The sequence below is a fragment of the Lonchura striata genome, chromosome 1 (assembly GCF_050655825.1).
Source record: "Lonchura striata isolate lonStrDom1 chromosome 1, ASM5065582v1, whole genome shotgun sequence".
NCBI classification, from domain to species: Eukaryota; Metazoa; Chordata; class Aves; order Passeriformes; family Estrildidae; genus Lonchura; species Lonchura striata.
This window is the reverse complement of record NC_140703.1, coordinates 20,223,246-20,246,118: the sequence shown is the minus strand read 5'-3', so window position 1 is coordinate 20,246,118 and position 22,873 is coordinate 20,223,246. Positions and strand designations below refer to the sequence as shown.

Below are 22,873 nucleotides of genomic sequence, written 5' to 3'. Positions count from 1 at the left end.
CAGGGGATATCTGCCAGGGTGGGAGGAGGGAATGAGTTTTCCCCTCTGTGTATTTCTTTTCTGCATATTTGGGTTGAACTTACAAGTTTTGTTTTCTCTACTAAATTCCATCCTGGAGCTAAAAACGACCAAGTTACCCAGTGGCTGCAGCTGCTCACTGATGGTAGGAGCAACACAATTCACTCCTGGGTAGGAAGGAGCCCCAGGGTGAGAAGAATGCAGGAAACAAAGGCAGCTGAACCAAAACAGCACCAGGCTGGACTTCCATCCCATAATTACAGACAGAACCCCCTTCAGGGAGCCCAGGGCTGGCTGGTACTGGGCTTAGGTGGTTTAGCCAGAAGCTCTACCCAGTCTGAAGAGGGCTCCAACCTCGTCCTCTGATCCTGCAACCCTGGGAAAAGTTCTGCCCTTCTCCAACTGCAAACCAGGAAGGCACCTGAACTCCCATGTGCTTCAAGCTATGACCATCAGAAAATAAGTGCTGATAACACAGAAAATAAGAACTATAAGCATCAGTCACAGAGATCTGCATGTTCAGTACAAAACCATTTCTTAAAAATTATTTATTAAAAAAAAACCTCTTCAGGTTTATGGCTACTGCTCAGTGTTGGCAGCGCCGAGAGGGTCAGCAGGAAAAACTGCTTCGAAGGACACAAATCCAGGAGGCTGCAGACTCCACATGTTCAAGAGTGAGGACTAATCCATGTGAAGGGACAAGCTGTACTCCTGAGGAGGGAAACAACGTGTGGATGGATCCACAGCGCTGCAGGAAGAGTCCATCCCAGCCGGCAGAGCAGGAAGCAGCCCCAGAGTCCATCACTCCAAGCATTCACCCCTCACAGCTCCGGTGTGGGCACATTCAGGGACCACAGTCCACACTTCACTGTCACACCCTGGATTCCGGGCTCTTTGTGGAATTTCCTGCCAGCTTCTCCTTCTCTGGCTCTGCCTTTGTCTCCTCCTCCTGGCTGGCCTCCCTCTCCTGCTTCCTGAGGATCAGGTACACGGCCCCGAAGCACAGGAAGGCGCCCACCTCGAAGAAAAACTGCAGCCCCAGGTACCTGTGGGGTGCAGACAGTGCGGGTCAGGGAGCGGGGATGTTCCTGAGGGCTCCAGGCACCGGCCCTGGGACCCTGTTCCAGGCATGGGCTCTGCCCCGGACAGGGAGCTGTGCTGGAGTGACCCCAGGCTGCAGGGGAGCGTCCCCAGGTGTTCCTGGTGCTTTGCCCAGGAGCTGAAGGAGCTGATCCTGGTGCTGCGTCCCCCAGCCCGCTGTCTGTCCGTGCCTACCTGTGTCTGAAGAGGGTATTGTCGTAGTATCTGCAGGCCGCCCTGCGCTCGCACCTCCTCTCCCACAGCATGCAGCTGGTGTCGATGGCACTGCCGTACAGCACCGGGCCCGGCATCCACGCTGCAACACCCGCGGCATCAGCCCAGCCCGGCCTCCCCACCAGGCACCCCAAAACATGGTCCCGGGGCCACAGCCACCCCAGAACACAGCCCCAGGGGCCATAGCCAGGTGCCCCCAAGCACTTCAGTGACAGGGACTCCACCAGTGCCCTGGCAGCCTGTTGTAGTCCCCACCTCCTCTATCCCCTGAGCATTTATTGCTCCTTCCCACAGCTGCTGTGGCACATGCTGGAGGTCTCCAGGACAACATGAATTTTGGAAAAATAACTGGTGGTATCACAGGATGGGGTTTGGAGCCCCCCTGGCATGCTGGAGGTGGCAGAGCAGTGTCTGCACACAGCCTGAGCTCCTGGACCTGGAGTCATTCCCAGCCCTCCTTTGTCTACACATGGATGGAGCCCTTTGAGCTGCCTTGTCTCATCCCCCACCATGTGCCCCCAGACCCTTCAGGGCAGCATCTTTCCCTGCCCTGGGAAATCCCTCTCCAAGAGTAGCCATTATTTTCCAGGAGGGTATTTTAACACACTTCAATTTACCTAAAACTCTCAACAGCATGAACTGTATCCCAACAGCGAATGATTTGTCTTCAGGATGGATGCTCCTGAAAAACAAAATGGAACAAAATGCCCTCTGGCAATCCCTCCCTGGCACACACCTCACCCACACACTTGTCCTTCCCCCAGCCTCCAAGGATCCCAGGGAGCTCACATTCACATCACCAAAGCTGATGAGGGTTCATTCATTAAGGCTAAACACTGACTGTGGCCTTTCCTTGGCCTGAAAATCCCGCCAGACCCAGGAAGATCTTGGAAGTATCATTTCTAGACTAAGACAGAGATTCTCTCATGGCTTTCCCCTCTGCCTCAGCTTTACCCATGCTGGGGTCCAGCCCCACCAGCCCAGGTTCCCACTGAGGCTGGCTTCATCCTGTGCCACCTCACAGGCACCTTCCCAAGGCTGTGGGAAGCTGCACTGGGAGGGAGGGGAGGCTGCTGGCAAGTAAAAGGGAAGTAATTTAACTTATTCACTTCACACAGAGCTGCCTTAGGAAGAGTCCAAATACTGCCGTGCTGAATTACTGCCCACGTAATGGCACATCTTGTGCCGAGGTAAAGGCATGGCAGGAGCAGGGCATGAGTGCAATCCAGGGCTGGTTTAACTCCCATTCAGGGCTGGTTTAACTCCCATTCAGGGCTGGTTTAACTCCCATTCAAGACTAGTTTAACCCTGGTTCAGGGCTGGTTTAACCCCCATTCAGGACTGGTTTAACCCCCAGGCAGGGCTGGTTTAATCCCCAGTCCTACAGCTGGAGAAATCCTTCTCCCTGCCTGACAGATCCTCTTGGGAAGCCCTCTGTGGTGCCCAGGACGGTGTCCAAGCTGTGCCCACCTGAGGATGAGCATGAAGGATGGCGTGTGGGACATGCTGGCCAGGATGCCTGCCAGGCAGGAGAGTACCACGAAGGGCACGAAGAGGTGGGAGCAGCCGGTGCCGCAGGTGCCCGGCCTGGCTACACCTGCTGGCCCCGGCCCCCCAATGCAGCTGCACCCGCTGTAGTTCTGCAAAGAGGAGACAACATCCAGAGGCTGCCTAGGGATGTGAAGATGGAAGGGAATGCTGCTAGCTGCAAGAGCGAAGGAGAAGGGATAAGATTTGCCTGGGAATAATTAGTGGGCGTTAACACTCAGTACTTCGGGGAGAGCTCAGAGCCACGTCCAGTACTCCAGGAGAGCTGCAGAGGACAAGGAATGAGGGATAGGACACAGGGAATGGCTTCCCACTGCCAGAGGGCAGGGATGGGTGGGATATTGGGAAGGAATTCCTAGCTGGGAGGGTGGCTCTGCCACTTGTGACAGGCACTGTCCTGCTGCGAGCCCCTTCACCCCCGGTTGCGTGCAGGGCAGAGCTTCAGCCACAGCTCAGGGCAGTTTAAATCTAACATGTAAAACCTCACTGTGGGAATACCACGCTCCAGCACAGTGTGGGTGGATGGAGGCAGAGATCTCTGAAGGTTGCTCTTGGGGAAAGAGGTTTATTGGGGGTGCAGAAGGTCCTGCCTCGTGCTCCCAGGCACAGCACGTGGCCGGGCCTGAGAGGGTGGAGGAGGGGAGAGACAAAAGGAGGGTTTAGGAGAGGCGAAGCTCCAAGAGGAGGGAGGAGGTTCCAAGAGGGGGGAAGAGGTTCCAAGAGGGCGCGTGGCCCCTCAGAGCCCCCTTATCAGGGGCTCCTAGGTGGGTTGGGATAAGGCATGGGCCAATGGGGTTACAGACACTAATGTTTCAGGGGAAGGTACAGAGGTGTGGGATGAGCCATACACCTTTTGGGGGGTGGGATGGAACAGCCCATTTCACCCCAGGACTCATCCGAGGGCAGGGGTGTCATCCGGCTGGCTGGGAGAACTGTTCTCATCCTAGCTGTATTATTTATGAACAATCATATTTATCTATCATCTGCAACACCTCACCTTTGAGAGTTAGATTTAACCCTTACAAATCTAACATGTAAAACCTCACCTTTAGAGAGAGGCTCATAAATAACAAGCACAGCCTTACAGCAGAGGAAAGATGCCTTGGGGGTGATGGATGAAGAATTTTACCTTTTCTCTAATTTAGTCACAATTATCTTTTTTTTTTTTTTTTTTTTTTTTTTTTTTGTTTGTTTGTTTGTTTGTTTTGGTTTTTTTCCTGTTTTAAACAAGAAACCTCTGGGTTGTATTTTTTGTTTTAAAGAGACCTTTAAATAAAATTGGCATCATATTTTTGTTGCTAGAGTGAGTGGCAGTTTGCCTAAGAATGATCCCAGAGGCAGGGGCAGCTCAGGGTCTCCCAAAACCTTGTTCCTACATCCAAGCTTAGATGGTGCCCTCTGGAAAGGCTGCAGCAAAGCTGGGCACACAGTTGCACGTTTTTCTGCAGGCTGGGAGGGTTCCTGGAAACCCTGGGACAGGGAAGACAGGAGGCCATGAGTGCCACAGGTCCCTGTGCTGCTGAAAATGCTAAGAAAAGTGTAGAATTTCTAAGGAAACAAGGGCTGGAAGAGAGAGGCATGGCCAAGGAGGAAAAAAGCAGTTGGAAAGGATCTGCTGCACAAAAGGCAGGTGTGGGGGTGCAGGAAAGCACATTTGGGACTAAGCTCTGGTAGACATCACAATTGTTATCGAAATGAAGTGCTGTTAATTAACAAAATGCTGCTGCAAACTGCCCAGATGGTTCCCTGCTACCATTACCTCCTGTGCCAAGAGCACAGGCAAGCCACCCGTCCTGCACAGGCTGCTAAGGACATGCAGATCGGGGTTTGAGGGGCAAAGTTTTCCTTGGGTGCATCTGCTGACCCAGGAGAGCAGCAGAACGAGGAAGGAAGGGCAGGAGCAAACCCCACTGTGCCAGCCCCTGTGTGCACAGACAGTCATGGCAGCCCAAAGGGCCAGCAGGGCAGTGGGCACCCCCAGGCGCTGTGCCTGGCTGTGACTCACCAGAATGGAGCTGTCGGGGTGCAGAGTGATGCTGCTGCAGCCGGCAGAGCAGGGGGATGTGTACTCCACACCGTCAGAGCCGCAGACAGGGTTGAAGCCCCACTTGGGGCAGCGGCACCTCGCGTTGCACGCCAGGTCATGGTGGCCAAAGCCAGAGCTGGGCCTGGGAAAGGGTTAATGCAGGTGTGGAGCATCACCCACATGCAGCTCACACTGGGATCAGCAAAACCCCATGGGCTGGGATGAGCAAAACCCTGCTTGACTGCAGAAGGAGTCCTTCCCTACAGCGATTCCACCACCACCCTGAGCCTTTGCTCTGCCTGGCAAAGCATCCCAACCACAGCTGGGCACCAGAGCCACCCACTGCCCTCATACTTGGTCCCAGTCCTGGCCTTTAGGGTTCTTGCAACACCATGGGAGGGAGAGAGGGAGGTTCCTCTGGACCACAGGACACTGAACAGGGAATTCAGAGACTTGGATCAAGCCTTGAGGGCCCACAAGGAGCTCCTGCCCACATTTAGCTGCCACAGCTTGGATGGTGCAATCCCAGGGCTGGCCCCTGCCTGAATTATTCATCCACCACGCTTTCCAAAGTGAAAACTTCTGCTGTTTGTGCCGAAAATGTGCTTACTTCGAGTTCCATGCTTGCTGCTCAGTAGGAAGTCTCACTGGTGGAACTCTTATAAACCTGCTCCTAAAAATCTCATGTTGAAAAGGTTTTAACCCTAAGGAGACAAGGCTGAAATGACTCCACCATGTGTGGGATAAGTCACGAAGTACATTTCCTGCCCTAAACCTGAGGACACAGCGGACTCGGTGTATATCCACAATAATTTCTTTATCTCCACTAGTTGCTTCTCCTGAGGGAATAAACCCATTTCTGGGGATTCGGCTTGGCTCCCACCCCGAGGAACATGCCTGTGGCTGGGGTGTGCCCACCCTGGATGCCCGGGAGGTGAGGTACCTGTCCCAGTGGGTGACACCTGCCACCTTCTGCGTGGGGCAGCCCAGGAATAGAAGGGGAAAGGCCATGAGCAGGCAGAGCAGCATGCCCAGCACGCACAGGGCGCTGCACTGCCTCAGGGACATCTGGAACCGCTTCAGGATGGCACCGCCCACCACGATCCCGACCATGGCCCCAGGGATGTTCACAGCACCTGGGAAAGGCAGGCATGGAATCAGCGAACCTTAAACATCACCTTAAACATCGCTCCCATCCCTTTCCACCACCATCCCAGGCTGCTCCAAGCCCCGTCCAACTTGTTCTTGGGCACTGGCAGGGATCCAGGGGCAGCCACAGCTGCTTTGAGCACCCTGTGCCAGGGCCTGCCCACCCTCACAGAGGAGGATTCACTCCTAATAGCCAATCTAAAGCCATTCCCCTTGTGTCCTATCACTGCACCTTGTTTTCCATCTCTGGTCTGCATCAGTCCCTTCTCACAGCAAAGGCCCAGAGGATTTGCTGTTGGGTTGCTGTTTTTCAGCACAGGTGATTCAGAATGGACCAAGGTTTTTGCAGGGATTGGTGGAATAATGCTATAAAAAAGCTGCTTTTCCAAAGGATCCCATAGCAAACTGGCTGCCCTATGGATCCATGGATGGAAGATGTCAGGAGCAGTGGAAAGCTGTGCCTCACCCAGCAAAATGTGATTTTTTAGTGTTGACAGGAAGAAGTCAGCCTGGGGAGGATGTTTGATTGTGCCTAATTCTGTGGTCATCCCTGCAAAACCCCATTTACATAAACCCCCCCATTTCTGGGGGAGACCAAAGTTCAGCTAGAGAAATGCAAACTGTTTAATTCAGCTCAGAATCCATGGGGAGGTTGCTTTCAGCCCATAAATGTCCACACAAAGAAGGAATTTCCAGCTACAGAAAGCTTTTCTGATCTGGAAAAAAGGCCAAGTGAGACTCAGTAGTGAGAACAAAGGCCATATAAATCCATCAATGGAACATGGTGCTGACTTGAATGCAGAGGGTAAATTATGGCTGGGAACAGCTCAGCTGGGCACCTTGGGGCAGGACAGCATTGCTTCAGCATTTAACCTTCCTGCTGCATTCAGTCCTGGCCTCTGCCAGTCTGTTCTGCTCATTTTATTCTGATTTATCTGTCTCAGACCTCAGAGGCCTCTTTCTCTGAGGCACTGTTTGCTCAAAAATGTGTTTTAAACACTTCTGTCGCAGGATCTCTGAACACTCCAAATGATTCTGAGAGGGAGGCTTTACTCTAGAGGAACTCTTCCTAATTTCCAGATGTCTTTCTGACATTTTTCTAAGGAGTCCAAAGCTCAGCAGCACTTACCAATGATCATGTTGGCCAGGGAGGCTGTAAGGGAGAACTGTCTCTCCAGGAACTTGCCCATGAACGTTGCTAATCCAGCAACCATGGCAGAGATGTTGACCTGAGCCAGCACCACCAGCAGGTACGTGGGGTGCCGCAGGTTCCTCAGCAGCACCACAGGAAAACCTGAAAGGACAAGGGGGCACCTATTGCTTGGGGAGCAGGGCTACATCAAAATATTCATCAGGACAGTTTGTGTTGGAAGGGACTGCAAAGATCATTTCCTTCCATCCCCTTCCTTGAAGCTTTCTGGCAGAGCTTCTGCTAAAACAAATACACAAGTAGATGGGAAGTCATTAAAAGTTAATTTATTTATTTGCTGTGGTTGCAACTTCAGTGTCCTTTTTGTTTCAATGAAGAAATGAAGCAATGAAAAATGCATTTTTTGATTACAGGCAAGAAACACTCCAGCAAACTGCCTTAGGGCTGAACCCTTGAGCAGGAGAGTCTGCAGCCTGCTCAGCTCAGGCAGCTCCCGCTGCCAGGGGCTCAGGGTGCCCCATGCTACCAGCTGGGAGCTGCCACTGTCCCTCCTGGAGTGATGTCCCCTTCCTGCACATCCCAAAGCCTCTTTCTGCTCCTGCTGCTGCTCTCCCACTGCCTTCCCCTGCTCTGGCTAGCATGCAGAGGGCAACTTCCAAACAAACTGCTGATGAGTCTCCCAGATGAGGGCTTGGGCAGCCAATATGTTGGAGCAGAGATAAGGAATTAACAGTGAGGATTAATGTAAAAGACTGCCATAAATTAATGGTGATAATTCTTAGCAGCTGACAAACAAAGTGGGACAATCTTTCTGTCTGCTCCAGCACAGCGGCGCCGGGGAGATTTCCCTGGGGCTTGTCTGGGAGCTGGCCCCAGATGGGGATGGATTTTGACTATCCTAAATCTTCTGTGAAGAGCAAAAGGACTCTCTGTGGGTGCAGTGGAGTCCTCCATGTCCAAAGGTGAAACTCCCCTTGGTGGCAGCATTGCCGTTCCAGCTCAGGACTCTGCCCTCAGGTCAGGCAAGCAGCCAAAAAATTGTAAGGAGCTGCAAAAGCAGGCCCTTAAAGGGGCCCAAGCATACACAGCATGGCCAGGGACCCTGGAATACTGACCCTCTGGAGGCTGGCACTCAGCAGAGAGGCAAGGAGCTGCATTACACCCAGCAGAGGAGATGGTTTTGCTCTTAAGTGCCACTAAAGGTCCTGTTTTTGAAGAGTATTCCTGGAATTTCTCAGCCACATTGCAGACAGGAAACCTCAGCTTGCTGGCTGAAAAATCTGAGAGCTAATCCAAACTTTTGTGGGGATCTTCCACCAAAAAGACCTTTTCCCTGAAGGTCTCTGGTCTTTTTAATCAAACCACACATCCCAGATCAGAGGTAAAAAGCTGAGCAGGTCCCCACTTCATGGTGGGAGCAGCAAAATTTCCATCCTCTGCAATCCCTAACTGGATCCTCATCACAGCTCCAGAGAAGCAGCTTGGTAGGCAGGAAAAGCAAGTGAAAACTTTAAAATAATAAACAAGAAATATCCTTGAAACTGCCTTTAGGGACAATAAGAGAAACAGACGAGTCACGAGTGCAGCCTTCCAATTGCTTTGAAGATCACCTTTAATGGGCTAATTCCCAGTATGTGCAGCAGAATCTGCACATCCTCCCAGATGTTTTCAACAGAAGCCTGGAAATTAGCAATGGAAATTACTTCAGGCAAGCTAAATCCTACCTTTTCCATTAGTGCAGGAAGACCCGATGCCTGCAGCAGCAGGAATTTGTGAGTGTGAGGAGCAGGGTGCAAGCCGGTGTCACGTCTGTGCCAGAGTCAGGATCTGCGCCCAGCTCTGAGTCCAGTCAGGGAATGGTTTGGGCTGGGAGGGACCTTAAAGCCCACCCAGTGCTACCCCCTGCCATGGCAAGGACACCTTCCACTGCCCCAGGGTTCTCCCAGCCCCATCCAGCCTGGCCTGGGACACTTCCAAGGAGATTCAGGCTAGAGAATCTCATCTCCAAATGCTGCTTTCATAAATTGTCATGTAGAAAATAAGAGTAAAAAGAAAAACAGAGAGAGGAAACAAAACAAGCAGGAGAGTGGTGAAATGGGAAGGAAATTCTCTTTCCAATGACTTGCAGATGAGCCAGCCCTGAAGTGTTTAGTCTTCACCCATATTGCCCCATCACACCCTACCTGCCACCCCGTTCCTGGCTCTGAAAAGAGTTTTGTATTAGAGATCTCAGTGATTTCAGTGAGACTGCTCTCCTGACATAAACCAGACAATTTCTTTCAGAACTGGGCTTTGGGGGATAAATTCTAAGAAATAATGGGTTTATTAACACAGCCCTGACACAGCAACGCTGATTCCAGCCCTGAACCAAAGCTGCAGCTGGAGTAGGGTGAGATATTTCCTCTCTCTGCAGGCAGGAGCAGGGAGCTCATTTTTATTCGTGTTTCAGAGGCTTCTCTTCAGAGAAGAGTGTTGGTGTGAAAATCCCATATGAGCACTATCAATTTGTTCCCATGCAGCCGCTCCCATCACACAGGTTTCTAAATGACAGTGCCACAAGGTCAGGGGTGGGAAGAAACCTCCAACTGCCTCCTCTAATTGAGCGTTAGGCTGAGGAGGCAAATGCTCCCGCTGCAACGTGGGAGAAAAGCTTGCCCATGCCTGCCTGGCTGTGCCTGCCCTGCACTGACCTTCAGAACATGGAGAATTTGCAATCAATTAACAGGATAATATTTGGGAATTACAGAGGAAGCTGACATGGAGTGACTTCAGAGGGCCACTCTTTGTAAGTAGTTGCCAAAGTGCAGAGTATTTAAAAAACCCAAACATCCCAAGCATTAGCAGATACCTCCACAGACTGAAGCCCAGCTGATCCCCTTCAGCATAAAGAGCCCACTCATTCCAAACAATTTAACTGCACTGGATTCAGATCTCCCTCTGAGTTTTAGCTGCCCAGAGCCTGACCCCTGGCAGCGTTGGCCATTCTCAGTGGGACAGGAGGTCAACCTGTTTTGGACAGCATCTCCAGCCTTGGAGGAGGGAATCTGATGAGGGTTGAGAAGTTGCCAGTGGGGACTGATTCCTGATTCCATGGCCTGAGGACTGAGCGAGAGAAGCCAAAGGCTCCCAAACCCCTCTGACTGACGGGGTCTGTCCTTCCCATGGCTCTGCTCCAGCCTCACAGCTAGCACCCCTACTTCCTGCCTGCATTTGGGCTCTGGTGAGACTTTGGCCTCTGATTCCTACTGCCCACATGAGCCGTAAGTCACAGAGTCACAGAAGGATTTGGGTTGGAAGGACCCTTAAAGCCCATCCCATTCCACTGTCCCAGGTTGCCCTAAGCCCCATCCGGCCTGGCCTTGGACACTGCCAGGGAAGGAATGTGACACTCAAGAGTGAGTGTCAGCTGCTTTGGTTGGCATGAGGTGCAGCAGGGCAGTGTGGACAGGGAGCAGAGGGCTTAAACCCAACACTGAGCCTAAAGTGCATCTCAAGGGCTGGTCCAGGAGTTGGGCTGGGCACAGGGGGACCATCCCTGTTCCCTGGCAGCACTGCAGCCCCAGCTTGGCCATGTGTGTGTGCCGGCAGGGAGCTGCTGTCCATGTAGGGGTACACTTACGTCTGATGAACTCCAACAGGGAGAGGCTCTCCGTGTGCTGGGACCTTGGCCTGAGCTGGCTCAGCATGTCCTCCCTCTTCTTGCTGGCTCTGTCCTTCCCTCTCACCACCTGGGGACACACCAGAGGCTGTCACTGCTCACATCGTGCCACAGCTTCCCCCACCCTCGCCTTTTCTCTCCCAAAGCGTGACACAGAGCAGCCCAGGTTGGCCATCTCTGTCACGTTCAGCTGTGCTCCCTGCCCACACCACCGGCTTCCCAGTGGGGCTGACAGCATCCAGACACATAGCCATGCTGCAGAGGAGCTTTCCCACCTTTCCTGATGGATCACACTTCAACACCAAGCTGTGCCATTCCCCAGGCACAGCACACCATGTACTCAGCTCACAAAAACTCAGGAGGGGCCAAGCTTTGCAGGGAAAGCTGGATACCCTTAGGGGGATGGTGGACTGCCCCCGAGCTTGTTATACCCCTGTGTGTGGGGCCAGGCACAGGCACCCAAGGAGGGAGACACCAGCACAGCTCTGGCACTGCTTTGGACGGAGGGTGAGCAGTCCCTGTGTCTCTGTGCTCCCTCACAAGCTGCTGGGCAGGAAAGAGGCAGCAATTGCAAGAGGGAAATGTATCCAGGCAAGGAGGGGGTCTGGAATGAAGGCATAATGTTTGTCACCTCCTAAGGCAAGAGGCTGCCCCGGGCAGTGTGGAACCCCCAGCCCTGGAGGGCTTGGAGACAGAAGGCCCGTGGCAGCCTCACTAGGGGTGTCCAGCACCCCACAGCACCAGAAAGCCAAAGGGGCATTTCTGGGATGTGCTTTGGATCCCCCGCAGGGTCTGCAGGCTTTCAGGGAAGCACAGGAGCAGGGGCACTGCTCAGAGGTGTGCTGCTATGCCTGTGGAGCGGCAGGCAGGCCTCAGGGGAACGTGGTTTTCAGGGGAATCCATGGGGCGTTTACAGCCAGAGCCAACAGCTCTGCTACCCCATCCCCATCTGAGCTGAGCTGGGCAAATGAGTTCATTCAGCAGCAATTAAAGACCTGTAATGGACAGGAAGAAACTTGGGCTAAAATCAGTCCCTCTGCTCTGCTCTGAGAGTGCTCATTAAACAGCAGTGGGGTCACAGTGTCTGTGCTGTGGGTGCCACGTGTCCTTTTTAAGGGCAGAAGCAATGAAACTCCTTTCCTGTTTTGTGCTGCTGGAGCTCAGGCTTTCACACATTTCTGAAATGCAAAGATAAAATCCCTTTCACTTTTCAACTGCGTTACAGGGGCTCTTCTCTGCTCTGAAACTGCAGCATTTTCCAAAAATACATTCAAGCTGCTCCTGCCTGTGGCTTCCTCAGCTTCCAGCTGTTTGTACTTCTGAGAGTCAACAGCCTGCATGTCCAGACAAAAGCCCAGCTCCCCCCAGATTCCACAGTCTGGGATGTCCCTGTGTGTGACCCTTGCAGGGGATGTTTCCATGCACATGGACCAAAGCCCTCACAGAGGGGGAAAGCTCCTCTCCCTGTGCTGCCTCAGCAGGCCCCGGCATGGTTATTTGCTGCCTGAAAGGATCAGGAAATACATTCCTGAGGGATGAAAGGAAGCAGGGGCAGAAGGAAAAGCAGGAATCCTGCCTGCTTGCTGTGGATGATGCTGGAGTGGTGCTGGCATGGTGCTGGAATGGTGCTGGCTGCCTCATCAGAGATGCCCAAGCCCTGAGGAGCATGCTGTACCTCTGCCACATTGAATTTTGGCACTGTCATGCCAGAAATTTGTCAAGCTGGAGCTGGAAGATGCAGTAACACAAGCTGGCTGCTCAGCCCTGCCCCAGCATCATGCCAAGGAGAAACAAACTCAGCTTGCAAAATGCCCCCACACTTGGATTTTCCTGGATGGTTCCTTAAAGGACTCAGCTTCTTGGTGCCACTCATTGCATCTCATGTTTTTGCAGTGAGATTTTGTCTGCATTTTTATCTGCCCCTGGATCCCTGGAAGTGCCCATGTTGGACACTGGGGCTTGGGGCACCCTGGGACAGTGGCAGGTGTCCCTGACATGGCAGGGGTGGCTTTACTGTCCCTCTAACCCCTCCCATGCCATTATTCCATGAGTCCACTGGCATCACTTCCACCCTCAGGGGGCTGGAGGAGGCAGACAGACTTTTGAGGAAGAAGAATGAAGCTCCCACACACTCTGCATCAGGAAGAGCATCCCCAATGTGACCTTGGCCTGGGGAAATCCCCCTTTTCTCTGCACAGACATGAATAAATCCAGGCATGGCTGAGTAGGGCTCTGCAGGAAGGGAAAATGAAAGCAGCTTTTCCTGGCAGCTCCTGCTCTCCCCACCTGCTACTGCACCTGTGAGAAGGGCAGCCAGAGGTGCCAGCAGGCCGGCTTAATCCAAATACACCCCTGGAAACAGGGATAAATGACCTGCTCTGTGACAGAGAGGTCTTCTTTGTTTATTTTGAGGTTTCTGCAGAGTTTCCCTCTGGCTGTGAACAGAACCTGGCACTCCCAGCTCACTGAAAAGTAAGGTCAGAGAAGTTATTTTCATAGTAGACAAATGAAGTGTAAAGCTTCACGGCTTGGGAAAGAATTCTTTTCCTTTTGACAAGGTCAGATTCCATACAAACACTTCATTATGCCTCTTCCAGCCAATGTGGGTCCCTCCAGCAGCCCTATTTCCAGGAGTATTAAAATAACCAGCTGAGAGACACCTTGCTCCCACCAAATGGGAGGATTATTTTTGGCTGCTGTTTGTGCCTGTCTTTAAAGCTCCCTGCGGAAAATCCAGCTGTAGAGACCAAGATTCCTGTAGCCTGTCCTGCCACTTGGCCCTCTTTGTTCTTCAGACCATGCCCTGTGCTCCCGGGCTGCCTTTGGTGGTCCTCACAATCCAGGACACAACTCCAAGGAATGGCTCGGGCTCATGGAGGCAGGATTAAACTGGAATTACTGGGAAAAAAGCTGTTCTTGACTGAAAACACTTTGTCCAGTATAAGAGCCTCATCCTCTCATCCCCCTTCCTGATTTCATGACAACCTCATGGCTTTGCAGTGATCAGCCCTCAATGGTATTATTCAGGATATTTTGGTGCTAGAAACCTACCGACAAGCAGCAAAGCAGAGAAATAAAAATGTTCTGGGTCTGGAGTGACTAATTTATGAAAGAAAGATCAAAAGAGCAGCCCCATACTATCATTAATGTTAACATGAGCCATTCCAGGAACTTCAAAGAAAGAATTCATCAAAAAAAGGTGAAGCTGCAACGTGGCTGTGGAATAAAGAAACGTACACATGTCTTGGCTGCTGGGAGGAGGCAGATCAGTCTCCACAGACACAGAGGGCTGGGTAATACCCAGTGTTTGCTGCATGATGCCCATTGAGGAGGGTGGGCAGAAGTGGAGTCCCAGCTGGAATGCCTCAGCTGCCTCTGGGCAGAACAGAGCTGTGCTTTTCCCACATGTTATGGGCAGGACAGTACACACATACAGGAAAACATCCATTTCCAGCACATCTTGGAGTGTTCCTGCAGCTCACATGTGTTACCCAGTACAGCACGTGGCAAACTTTCTGCAGAGGTTTTTATCTGAATTTTTTAGGCAGGGCCCTTTGCTGGTGCTGATATCCCCACGGGACAGACATGGCTAACCCCAGTCCCTCCCATTCTGCAAGGAGGGCAGAATTTGGCTATTTACTGTATTTTCCTATTATTGCTTTAAACTGTCAGTAGATTCCAAGAGCTTTCTGAGGGAGATGCAAAAACGGGGAGAAATCCAAGAAGTCAAGAAATCCACATGCTGCTGAGGGACACGTGGGTGCTCAGCCATGTGAGAGTGCTCCCCACAGATCCCATCCAGCAGAGTGGGGTGAAATCTTCCTGCTCTTTTTAAAATCAATAGCCCGTTCTCCCTTAAATTCTTCCAAACTGCTCAGAGTGCAGCACTTGCCAGAAAGTGCAGCTGTTTTAGCTGGAAATGCATTATCTTCTCTCAAGAGGCGTTTATGAAATTAATATTCCCATCAGCCTTAATGAAGAACTTTTCCTTAAGATGGAGAGTGCTGAGCAGAGCCTGCTAGCACAGAGCTTCCCTAAGGCTTTGGAGCAGCCCAGGCCACAGGAGAAGCAATCAGGGCACACTGCATTTGGGGTCACCCCTATCTTGCTGTGCACAGAGCACCTCAGCACCTCACAGCTCACGGCAGCCAGCAGTAAATCACTGCATCCCCAAGCCAAAGTGGTAAATCAGGTCAGGGAATCCCCAGTCTCCACCAGTTCCTGTGGAAATTCAGGCAGTGGCAAGAGGAATGAAGAATTACTCTGCATGGGTGCAGAGACTTATTCAGATAGGGAGGTTTCCACACTCCCTCGAGGCACAGCACACATGGAGGGCAGTGACAGCACTTCCAGCACAGCCAAGACACCGAGAGGAGCACAGCTTCACCTTCTAGCGCGTCCAGCAGCATGCCAGCCCTCTGCTAGCTCTGCCCATTCCACCACGCTGCTCCCGAGGTGTTGGGAACATGCTCGGGGGGCTCCTGAGCTGTGCCATACCCTGATGAGCAGCTCTGACCTGCTCAGACACTGCCTGCCCTGTTCCCCAGCCACTGCTGGACGAGAGCTGTCCTCGTCTGCCAGGGGCCCAGGGATGGAATTTCAGCTCCACCTCCAAAATTCAGGACTGCTGCCAGACAAAAGCTGCCAAGACAGACAAAGCTGGCTGCCCTCTGCCTCCCCTGGCAAACCTCTTGTAACCGTGACAGTCTGGGACTGCATCCTCCTCCCCTCCCTGAGGAACAGAACCATCAGTGGTTCCGCTTCCTGTGGTTTACATTTTGGCCCCACCAAGGTGTGTGTGTGTGCAGAACCTCTCCTACCTCTTTTGGCATTTCCCGTGGGAAGAAGAAGTATGGCAGGGCACATAGGGCCACGAGGCTGGCGGCCACCAGGAACCCGAGCCACCAGGCCCCCACCCAGCGCGGGTCCTTGCTGGTGAGCTGCACCTCAGCTGCAACACAAGAGGAGAGGGGCTTCAGCCCAGTGCTGGGACAAGGCAGGTAGCCCAGAGCACCAAAGGGTGGCCCCAGCCAGCCCCAGCATCCATCACCCCTAGGTGGTGGCTCCCAGCCCAGGGACCATCTGTTCTGGGGCCTGAGCAGCGTTTGCCCCGATCATCCCACCACTAAATCACACTTCATTGTCTCTTCCCCATTTCACTGCTGTCCCCAGGGCATCCAAGGAGCTCCTTTGGATGGAGACAGCTGGCACAGGGATGTGCTGGATGCCCACTGTGCCCTGCTGGCAGGGACTGGGCAGAGAAGCCCCAGGGGGCTGGAAGCCCCTCTGCTCCCGAAGCTCTGCCAGGACACGTTGTCCCACCTGTGCTGACTTTGTCGATGTCCACGTAAAACTGGAGCATGGCAGAGCCCAGCATGAAGGCCACCCCCGGCCCGATGACCGTCAGGGAGAACAGGATTCCTGTGGGAGCACGAGAACAGGCAGGGCTCAGCCTGGGCAAGGCACCATGGGGACAGAGGTGCCTCAGGGTGGGACTAGGCTCTGCTGCACCTGCCTCCAGCACAGCCCACTTCCCTGGCAGATTTCTTGTCTCCAAGAGCAGCAGCCCATGCTCCCTGGATTCCTTTCCCACTGGAATTCCCTTTGGCACAGCTCAGACCTTTTGTGATGCTTGTCTTCAACCTCCTAGAAGGACTGCAGTACTCCCAGGAACAAGAGGTGCCCCTTGGCATCAGTAATCCAGGGAACACCAGGTTTTACAAGGTTAAGGAGATAAAAGTTTTTAGTAAACTCTTGTCTGTGAATTACTGATAAAAGAAATCCGTACATGTAAGATTCAACTCCTGCCTTACATGTGAGAGATTTGGATCATCTACCAGGGCAAAATTTGATGCTGTGCCTCCTTTTTTTGACAGTAATGACCTGGTTTTGATCTACCTTTGGTGTTCCATTCAGTTGAAAGCTGTGACAGATAACAGCTGGGAAAAGACTGGAAGGACCTGCAAGGACCATCTTGTCCATCCTACCACCCTGGGGCACCCCTTTTTGGGCCTGTGCCCAAGCTGTTCTCCAGCTTGGAGAGGGACCTCTGCTGAAGGATACCCCTTCATCTCCTAGCTGATTGAAACTGCTTTCTTTGCTTTGTATGGCTTTGCTAACAGTTAAACAGAGTCCCTTAAACCCACAACTGCCACTTGTGAACACAGAGATCAGGCTGTTCCTCTAGGCCTCCCTGAAGTCTCTTTGGACGAGGAGATGGTAATTAACTCCATCTCCAGGCTGTCACCATCAGACCAAAAACCCCAGCTCCTGCCCCAAACAGTGCTTCCCAGCTCTCCTGCTGTCTGCCCAAGCCTAAAGCAGATAAATTCTTCTTGCAGAATCTTTCCTGGCTGTGGGCAGAGCAGAAGGGCTGTAAAGAACCCTGCTCTCATTAATGCAAATTAGCCCAGTTTGGCCTTGCTGCCACCTCTGGCCTAGCCTCTCCCCCTGCCGAGGAGCCCAGCCTTACCCAGGTAGAGGGGGGAGTTCCTCTCACTGGCGAAGTCGTCGATGTAGGAGATGCCGAAGGGCTGGATGGGCACGCCACCGATGCCCAGCAGGGCCTGGGCCATGAACATCACCAGGAGAACCTCGTGGTTCTCCCTGGAGGCATGGGGGGTGCAGCTGGCATCACTCAGGTTGGCCCAGGCCCCCAGGGCCCTGGGCTGGCACAGGTCCGTGGTGTTGCTGAAGGTGCCTATGGTGACAAGGGGACATGTCTGAGGAGCCTGGTCTGCAGAAACAACTTCTTTCTTTAGGCACTGGAAGTGTCTCCCTGGAGCCTTCTCCAGGAGAACACCCTCAGCTCTACATTTGCTCCAGCAGCTCCATGTCCTTATCTTATCCTTAGATGGCAGGTAAAAGTAAACTCAAAGAAGGTGCAAAGATCTGTGAACTGCACTGCTGTTCACAGAGATGGGCTCATGAGCCTGGAAAGCCTCCAAGGCTTTCCCTCCATCAAGGAAGTACAGCTGAAGTCACCCCCAGGACCTTTGACAGACTGCCCAATACAGGTAAATGAGCAAATCTGCAGATTTTGTGGGCAGCTACGTAGGAAATGAGAACTCATTTTCCTCAGAAAAGCTGCCTAAGTCAGAGTGCTGATTCTAGCACCCTCATCTTCCTTACAACCCCGGGCAAGGGGGTGGTGGTGCTGATAGCAGGATTCCCACAGTGATGCCCCAGATTCTGTGGAACTACAAGTGCTGGGACACGGGCCCACCTTCAGCAGCACTGCTGAAACACCAACTCATTGTTTCCAAGCTGGGCTTTGCAGCTGGCCCCTGCTTGCAGCCAGCAATGATTGACCTACTCAGCCTTCCTTTGGTGTCTGCAGTTACCTGCACCAGCTGCCCTCCCTCTGGTGAGCCAAACAAAAGCTGTTCAGTAGAGGCTTCTAGAAGACTTGCTGGAGCTTCATGGCAGGAATTGGGAAGGCAGCAAGTAACTTGCTCTCTCCTTTCTTTCATTTCTCATCCCTTTATTTTCCTTCAGGGAGAAGATTCCAAGCCCACCCTGTCCTGTTCCCAACATGAATGATTTAGGCCTGCATGTATCTCAAGGGAGGCTGATGTTCCAGTGGGGTCTAAAACCTCAAAGACAGCCCAGCTAGACCAGGGAAGGCAGGTCAGGCTGGATGTGCAGCAAACAAGGGGAATCAGAGGCACAGCCTGCATTTTGATTGTTTTCCCGCCCTTTGTCATGGTTCCCACATCCCGTGGCTCTGCTTTCCACCAGTAGCTGTTGCCTCTGAGGGTTGAGATTATTTCATTCTCAGAAAAATAAAATTTACTGAGGAGAAGCCAACAGCTTGCAGCTCCTAGTGCCTGGAGGGAAGGTCATTTCACAAGAGCTTCCCACTGCCAGAGGGCAGGGATAGATGGGATATTGGGAAGGAATTGTTCCCTGTGAGGGTGTTGAGCACAGGCTGCCCAGAGCAGCTGTGACTGCCCCTGGATCCCTGGCAGTGCCCAAAGTCAGGCTGGAACACCCTGGGATGGTGGAAGGTGTCCCTGCCTGTGGCAGGGGTGGAACGAGATGATCTCTAAGTCCCTTTTCCACCCAAACCATTCTGTCATCCCATTATTTCCATCTTCCGTCCCCCGGGGCCCAAGACGATTTTCTGGAATGCTCACTTGCCACGGAGCGGTCGTACTTGTAGGGCCCTGTGATGAAGTGCGGCAGGGCCATGAGGAAGCCGGCCAGTGACACCAGCAGGGCCCCACAGCCAATGAGCCGTGGCCGGTGCACACGACTGCCCAGGTAGCTGACGAAGACTATCAGCAGCGTGTTCCCAACCTGCGGGAACAGACGGCACCAGTGTCTCCTGAGGGCAGGGCAGCGCAGGGACGGGGACACAGGGATGGGCTTGGTGCTGCTGCTCACCTCATTGAAGGACGCCAGCAGCCCTGAAGTCTGGCTGGAGAGGCCATAGCGTCGCTCGATGGTGGAGATGGAGCTCTTCAGGTAGCCCGAGACCAGGAGCTGGGAGAGCTGCAGCAGCCCGTGGCAGAACACAAAGAACTGCCAACACAGAAATGGAACCCCCAGTAGGGTCAGTGACAGCTGCAGGGTCACCCAGAGCTGCAGGGTCACCCAGGGCTGCAAGGTCACCCAAGGCTGCAGAGTCACTGAGAGCTGCAAGGTCAGTGACAGCTGCAGGGTCACTGAGAGCTGCAGGGTCATTGAGAGCTGCAGCACAACTAACTGCATCCCCCTCAGAAAGGCACCATTATCCAACTTAAACCTCTGACCACAAGCCTTGGAAATATCACCCCTGCTTTGGCACCAATGAAACCTTCTGAGGTTAGGTCAGAACCATGAAATTGGCCTCTGCCAGAAGTAACAGCAGGGTCAGTGTCTGCGAGGAGGCTGTAATTTCTTCATCTGAGAAGTGGCTTTGGACAAACACGTGCCCTCAGCTGGGATGATGCCTGTTTGTGTTGGCCCCATCCCTTGGATGCGGCAGCAGAAGGGAGGTTGCACAACATTCCTGTTCCCATTCAGCCAGAGGCAGACAGCCATCCCCAGTGTGGGAGCTCTTCTGGGACAGGAATGAGCCCTTCCAAACACACCAACAAACAACTCCTTTAGAGAAAGTCAGCAGGTCAGGGAGAAGAATTTAGGCTGCTTTCCTTTCCTTTAGTTCTCACAAAGCCTTAGACATAAAACACATCTCCTTTGGAAAATGTGATGGTTCTCTTCCCCTTCCAGAAACAAACCTTGTCCAAGCCCACCATCTTCCAGAAAATAATCTGCCCTCCTCCAGAAAATAATCTCCATACTCCTTCCTCCTCCCTGCTGCTTTGTGGCCCTCCCAGGCACCCCTCCAGCCCCCAGAGGAGCTCAAATAACCAGCCCAGTCACACAACCTCAGGACATGGCCCACCCATCTCCCTGCAGGACCAGCTGCATGGCCCTGGCTCCTTCCAGAGCTGCTGCCTTCAGCCTGGGATGGTGCCCAAACCCTCGGGGCACTGCTCCTGCTCCATGTGTTTTGCAGCAACTCCCACCATGGAGAAACTGCTCAGCTTGGCCTGGATTTCTGCCACATCTCATTCTGATCCAGACCTCAAGTAAGGTCACTGCCAAACTGGCCTGCTCTGTCAGCCAAGGGAACATCCACAGCACAGAAAGGGGGAATGTCAAACCCCTGGCTATCCTGGCTGAGAACTGCAGGACTGGGCTGTGGCCACCGCCTCCCAAAGTGATGGGCTGGCATGATGCACCAGGACACCACCCAGAACCTTCCCCTTCCTCATGTCACTACTGTCAGGTGCAACAGGTCTGGACTGGGAAAATGTCACTCAGCCAAAGGAAAGTGTCCCCAGAGTCAGCTTTGCTGAAACTCCTACGTTCCTCCAAGTTGCTGGCTGTGTCCAGGCTCTGCTTTCTGAACACATCACTTCAGATGGAAAGGCTGAAAGCAGATCTGTTTATTCCGGGCATCCATAGCACACAGTCCCCTGAGCATCCAAATCCTGGAACTTCACGGGTTCACAGCAGCTCAGAAGCTGCCCAGCACTTCCCCACATCCTCTGCAGCTCAAAATGCATTGGGAATCTGGTATTTTAGGAGACATGGCACTGCAGAGGACCTGCAGAGGCTTGGGCAAGGACCCCAGTTTTGCATCCAGGGACTCTTTGCTCTCAGCCATGAATTTTTTGCCAGGAAAAGAAAGAACAGGCTTTCCCTGGCCTTTGGTTCTGCTGGATTGGTGGGACTGATGTGCTGGCCCAGCAGGTGACCTGGATTGGCAGACACCAGGCTTTTCCCAAGCCTTTTTCCCTGGCAGCAGGACAGACCATGGACACCAGGAGCAGCCCCAGGGCTTAGCTGTGCTTGTAAAGCCTTCCCTCTACTCCCGTGGAATTAAAGCAAAGCAGAGAACCCAAACACTGGTGAGGCACTGCTGCTGCCACCCCACATGTGCACATGTGACACCAGCACGTCCCCACCACTCTCCCTCCACGTGTCTGGGAGATTCTGGAGGCTATTTTCAGAGAGGGTTTAGTGCCTCAGCATGTGACAAAGGCACACTGGGCTGTGCTTATGGCAAATGGGGCTGGGAGGAAACAGCTGGAACCAGTTTGGCTGAGCCTGTAGTTGGGAGGGGGTTTAAAGCCCATCCAGTGCCACCCCTGCCAAGGACAGGGACACATTCCACTGTCCCAGGTGGCTGAAAGTCCCATCCAGCCTGGCCTTGGGCACTGCCAGGGATCCAAGGGCCTCCCCACTGTCCCAAGGAAAAATTCCTTCCCAATATCCCATCTAAATCATAATGCTCCTTGAAGCCAAACAGGGCAGTTTTTAGTTATGTCCCTCAGCTGCATTTTGACATGTGGCCCTTGGCTCTTGTGGCATGCCCTCTGGAGATATAAATACACATGAAAACTGCAGTGCTGTGATTTTTGGTCCTTCAGCCACTTAAAACACAGCCAACCGCATTGTGCAATTGTTCTGTGTCTGAAAGAGCCATTCAAACCCTGGGCTGCAAGTTTTGTTTTCTGAGGAAGTCATTTAGAAACTGGACAGGGTGGCCTAACTTCTGGAAAAAAAAACACTAAGAGATGAGGGGAAAACATCCTGTGCTGAGGATAGCTGTGTTCTTGGTGACAAGAGCTTCCTCCACATCTGCCCGTGGCAGGGGTTGCAACAAGAGGGTCTTTAAGGTCCAACCCAAACCACTTTGGGATTTTAGGATCTACCTTCACTGATACAGCAAAATACAGCTCAACTCTGCTCACAGGCCTGAGCTGGCTTTGCCCCTCCATGGTTTAATCTTTGAACCCTTTAAAATATCTCCTCATGGAAAAATCAGTGGGGTCATATTTCTAAAGTTAACCTTGCTGGCAAGTAAATAAAGACCAAACAAAACCCACCAGATAAAAAACAGCTGAATGGGCTGAAATAGGATTGGGGAAGAGCCTCAGGACATGGCTCTGTGTCTCCAACCTCTGTGCTCTGCTAGCCTCTGCCTCAGGGCCTCACTTCCCTTCTGCCACATGAGGAGGGTGATTAAATGCACCAACATGTGCAGAAAAACCCTCAAAACCCCAAATCTTCCCCACAAAAGGGACAGAGAGATCTTGAGCCTTCAAGACTGACTGTCACCTTCTGCTCTCTGGCCTGGTGAGATTCTCTAATGAGCCAAGTAATTGGCTTCCAGCTACCCTGAACATAGCACTGTACACTGATTTTAGGGCTGTCACTACGGAGAACAAGGAGTTATTGAGGCAGAAGGGAATGAAGCAGATGTTTCAAGACAGAGGGAACCCTCTGGAGTGCAGTCTGTGGTTCTGCAGAGCTCCTCAAACCCTCACCTGGAGGGCTTGGGGCTGCACCAGACCCAGGAGGAGCCAAGACTTAGAAGAAAGGCTTCCCACTGACAAAGCCAGGGCTAGATGGGATCTTGGAAATTAGGAATTGTTGTCTGTGAGAGTGGGCAGGCCCTGGCACAGGGTGCTCAGCCCTGGATCTCTGGCAGTGTCTCAGGCCAGGTTGGACA

General features: G+C 52.8%; 1 protein-coding gene across 2 annotated transcripts in view; it reads right to left on the bottom strand.

Moving 5' to 3' along the window:
- Nucleotides 1-536: 536 nt before the first annotated feature.
- SLCO2B1 (solute carrier organic anion transporter family member 2B1) overlaps nt 537-22,873 on the bottom strand; it is a 31,096-nt gene continuing 8,759 nt past the window's right edge. The window contains exons 3-15 of one of the 2 annotated variants that reach the window (XM_021544021.4): nt 19,252-19,389; nt 19,002-19,164; nt 17,336-17,563; nt 16,186-16,284; nt 15,684-15,814; nt 10,825-10,933; nt 7,185-7,349; nt 5,850-6,042; nt 4,886-5,048; nt 2,803-2,972; nt 1,950-2,014; nt 1,294-1,414; nt 537-1,064 (exon numbers count right to left, since the gene is read on the bottom strand). In XM_021544021.4, the coding sequence (XP_021399696.2) occupies nt 890-1,064; nt 1,294-1,414; nt 1,950-2,014; nt 2,803-2,972; nt 4,886-5,048; nt 5,850-6,042; nt 7,185-7,349; nt 10,825-10,933; nt 15,684-15,814; nt 16,186-16,284; nt 17,336-17,563; nt 19,002-19,164; nt 19,252-19,389 (1,920 nt within the window). In that variant the 3' untranslated portion in view covers nt 537-889. The remainder of the gene's footprint in view (nt 1,065-1,293; nt 1,415-1,949; nt 2,015-2,802; nt 2,973-4,885; nt 5,049-5,849; nt 6,043-7,184; nt 7,350-10,824; nt 10,934-15,683; nt 15,815-16,185; nt 16,285-17,335; nt 17,564-19,001; nt 19,165-19,251; nt 19,390-22,873) is intronic. The other variant, XM_021544023.4, reaches the window with a different exon arrangement.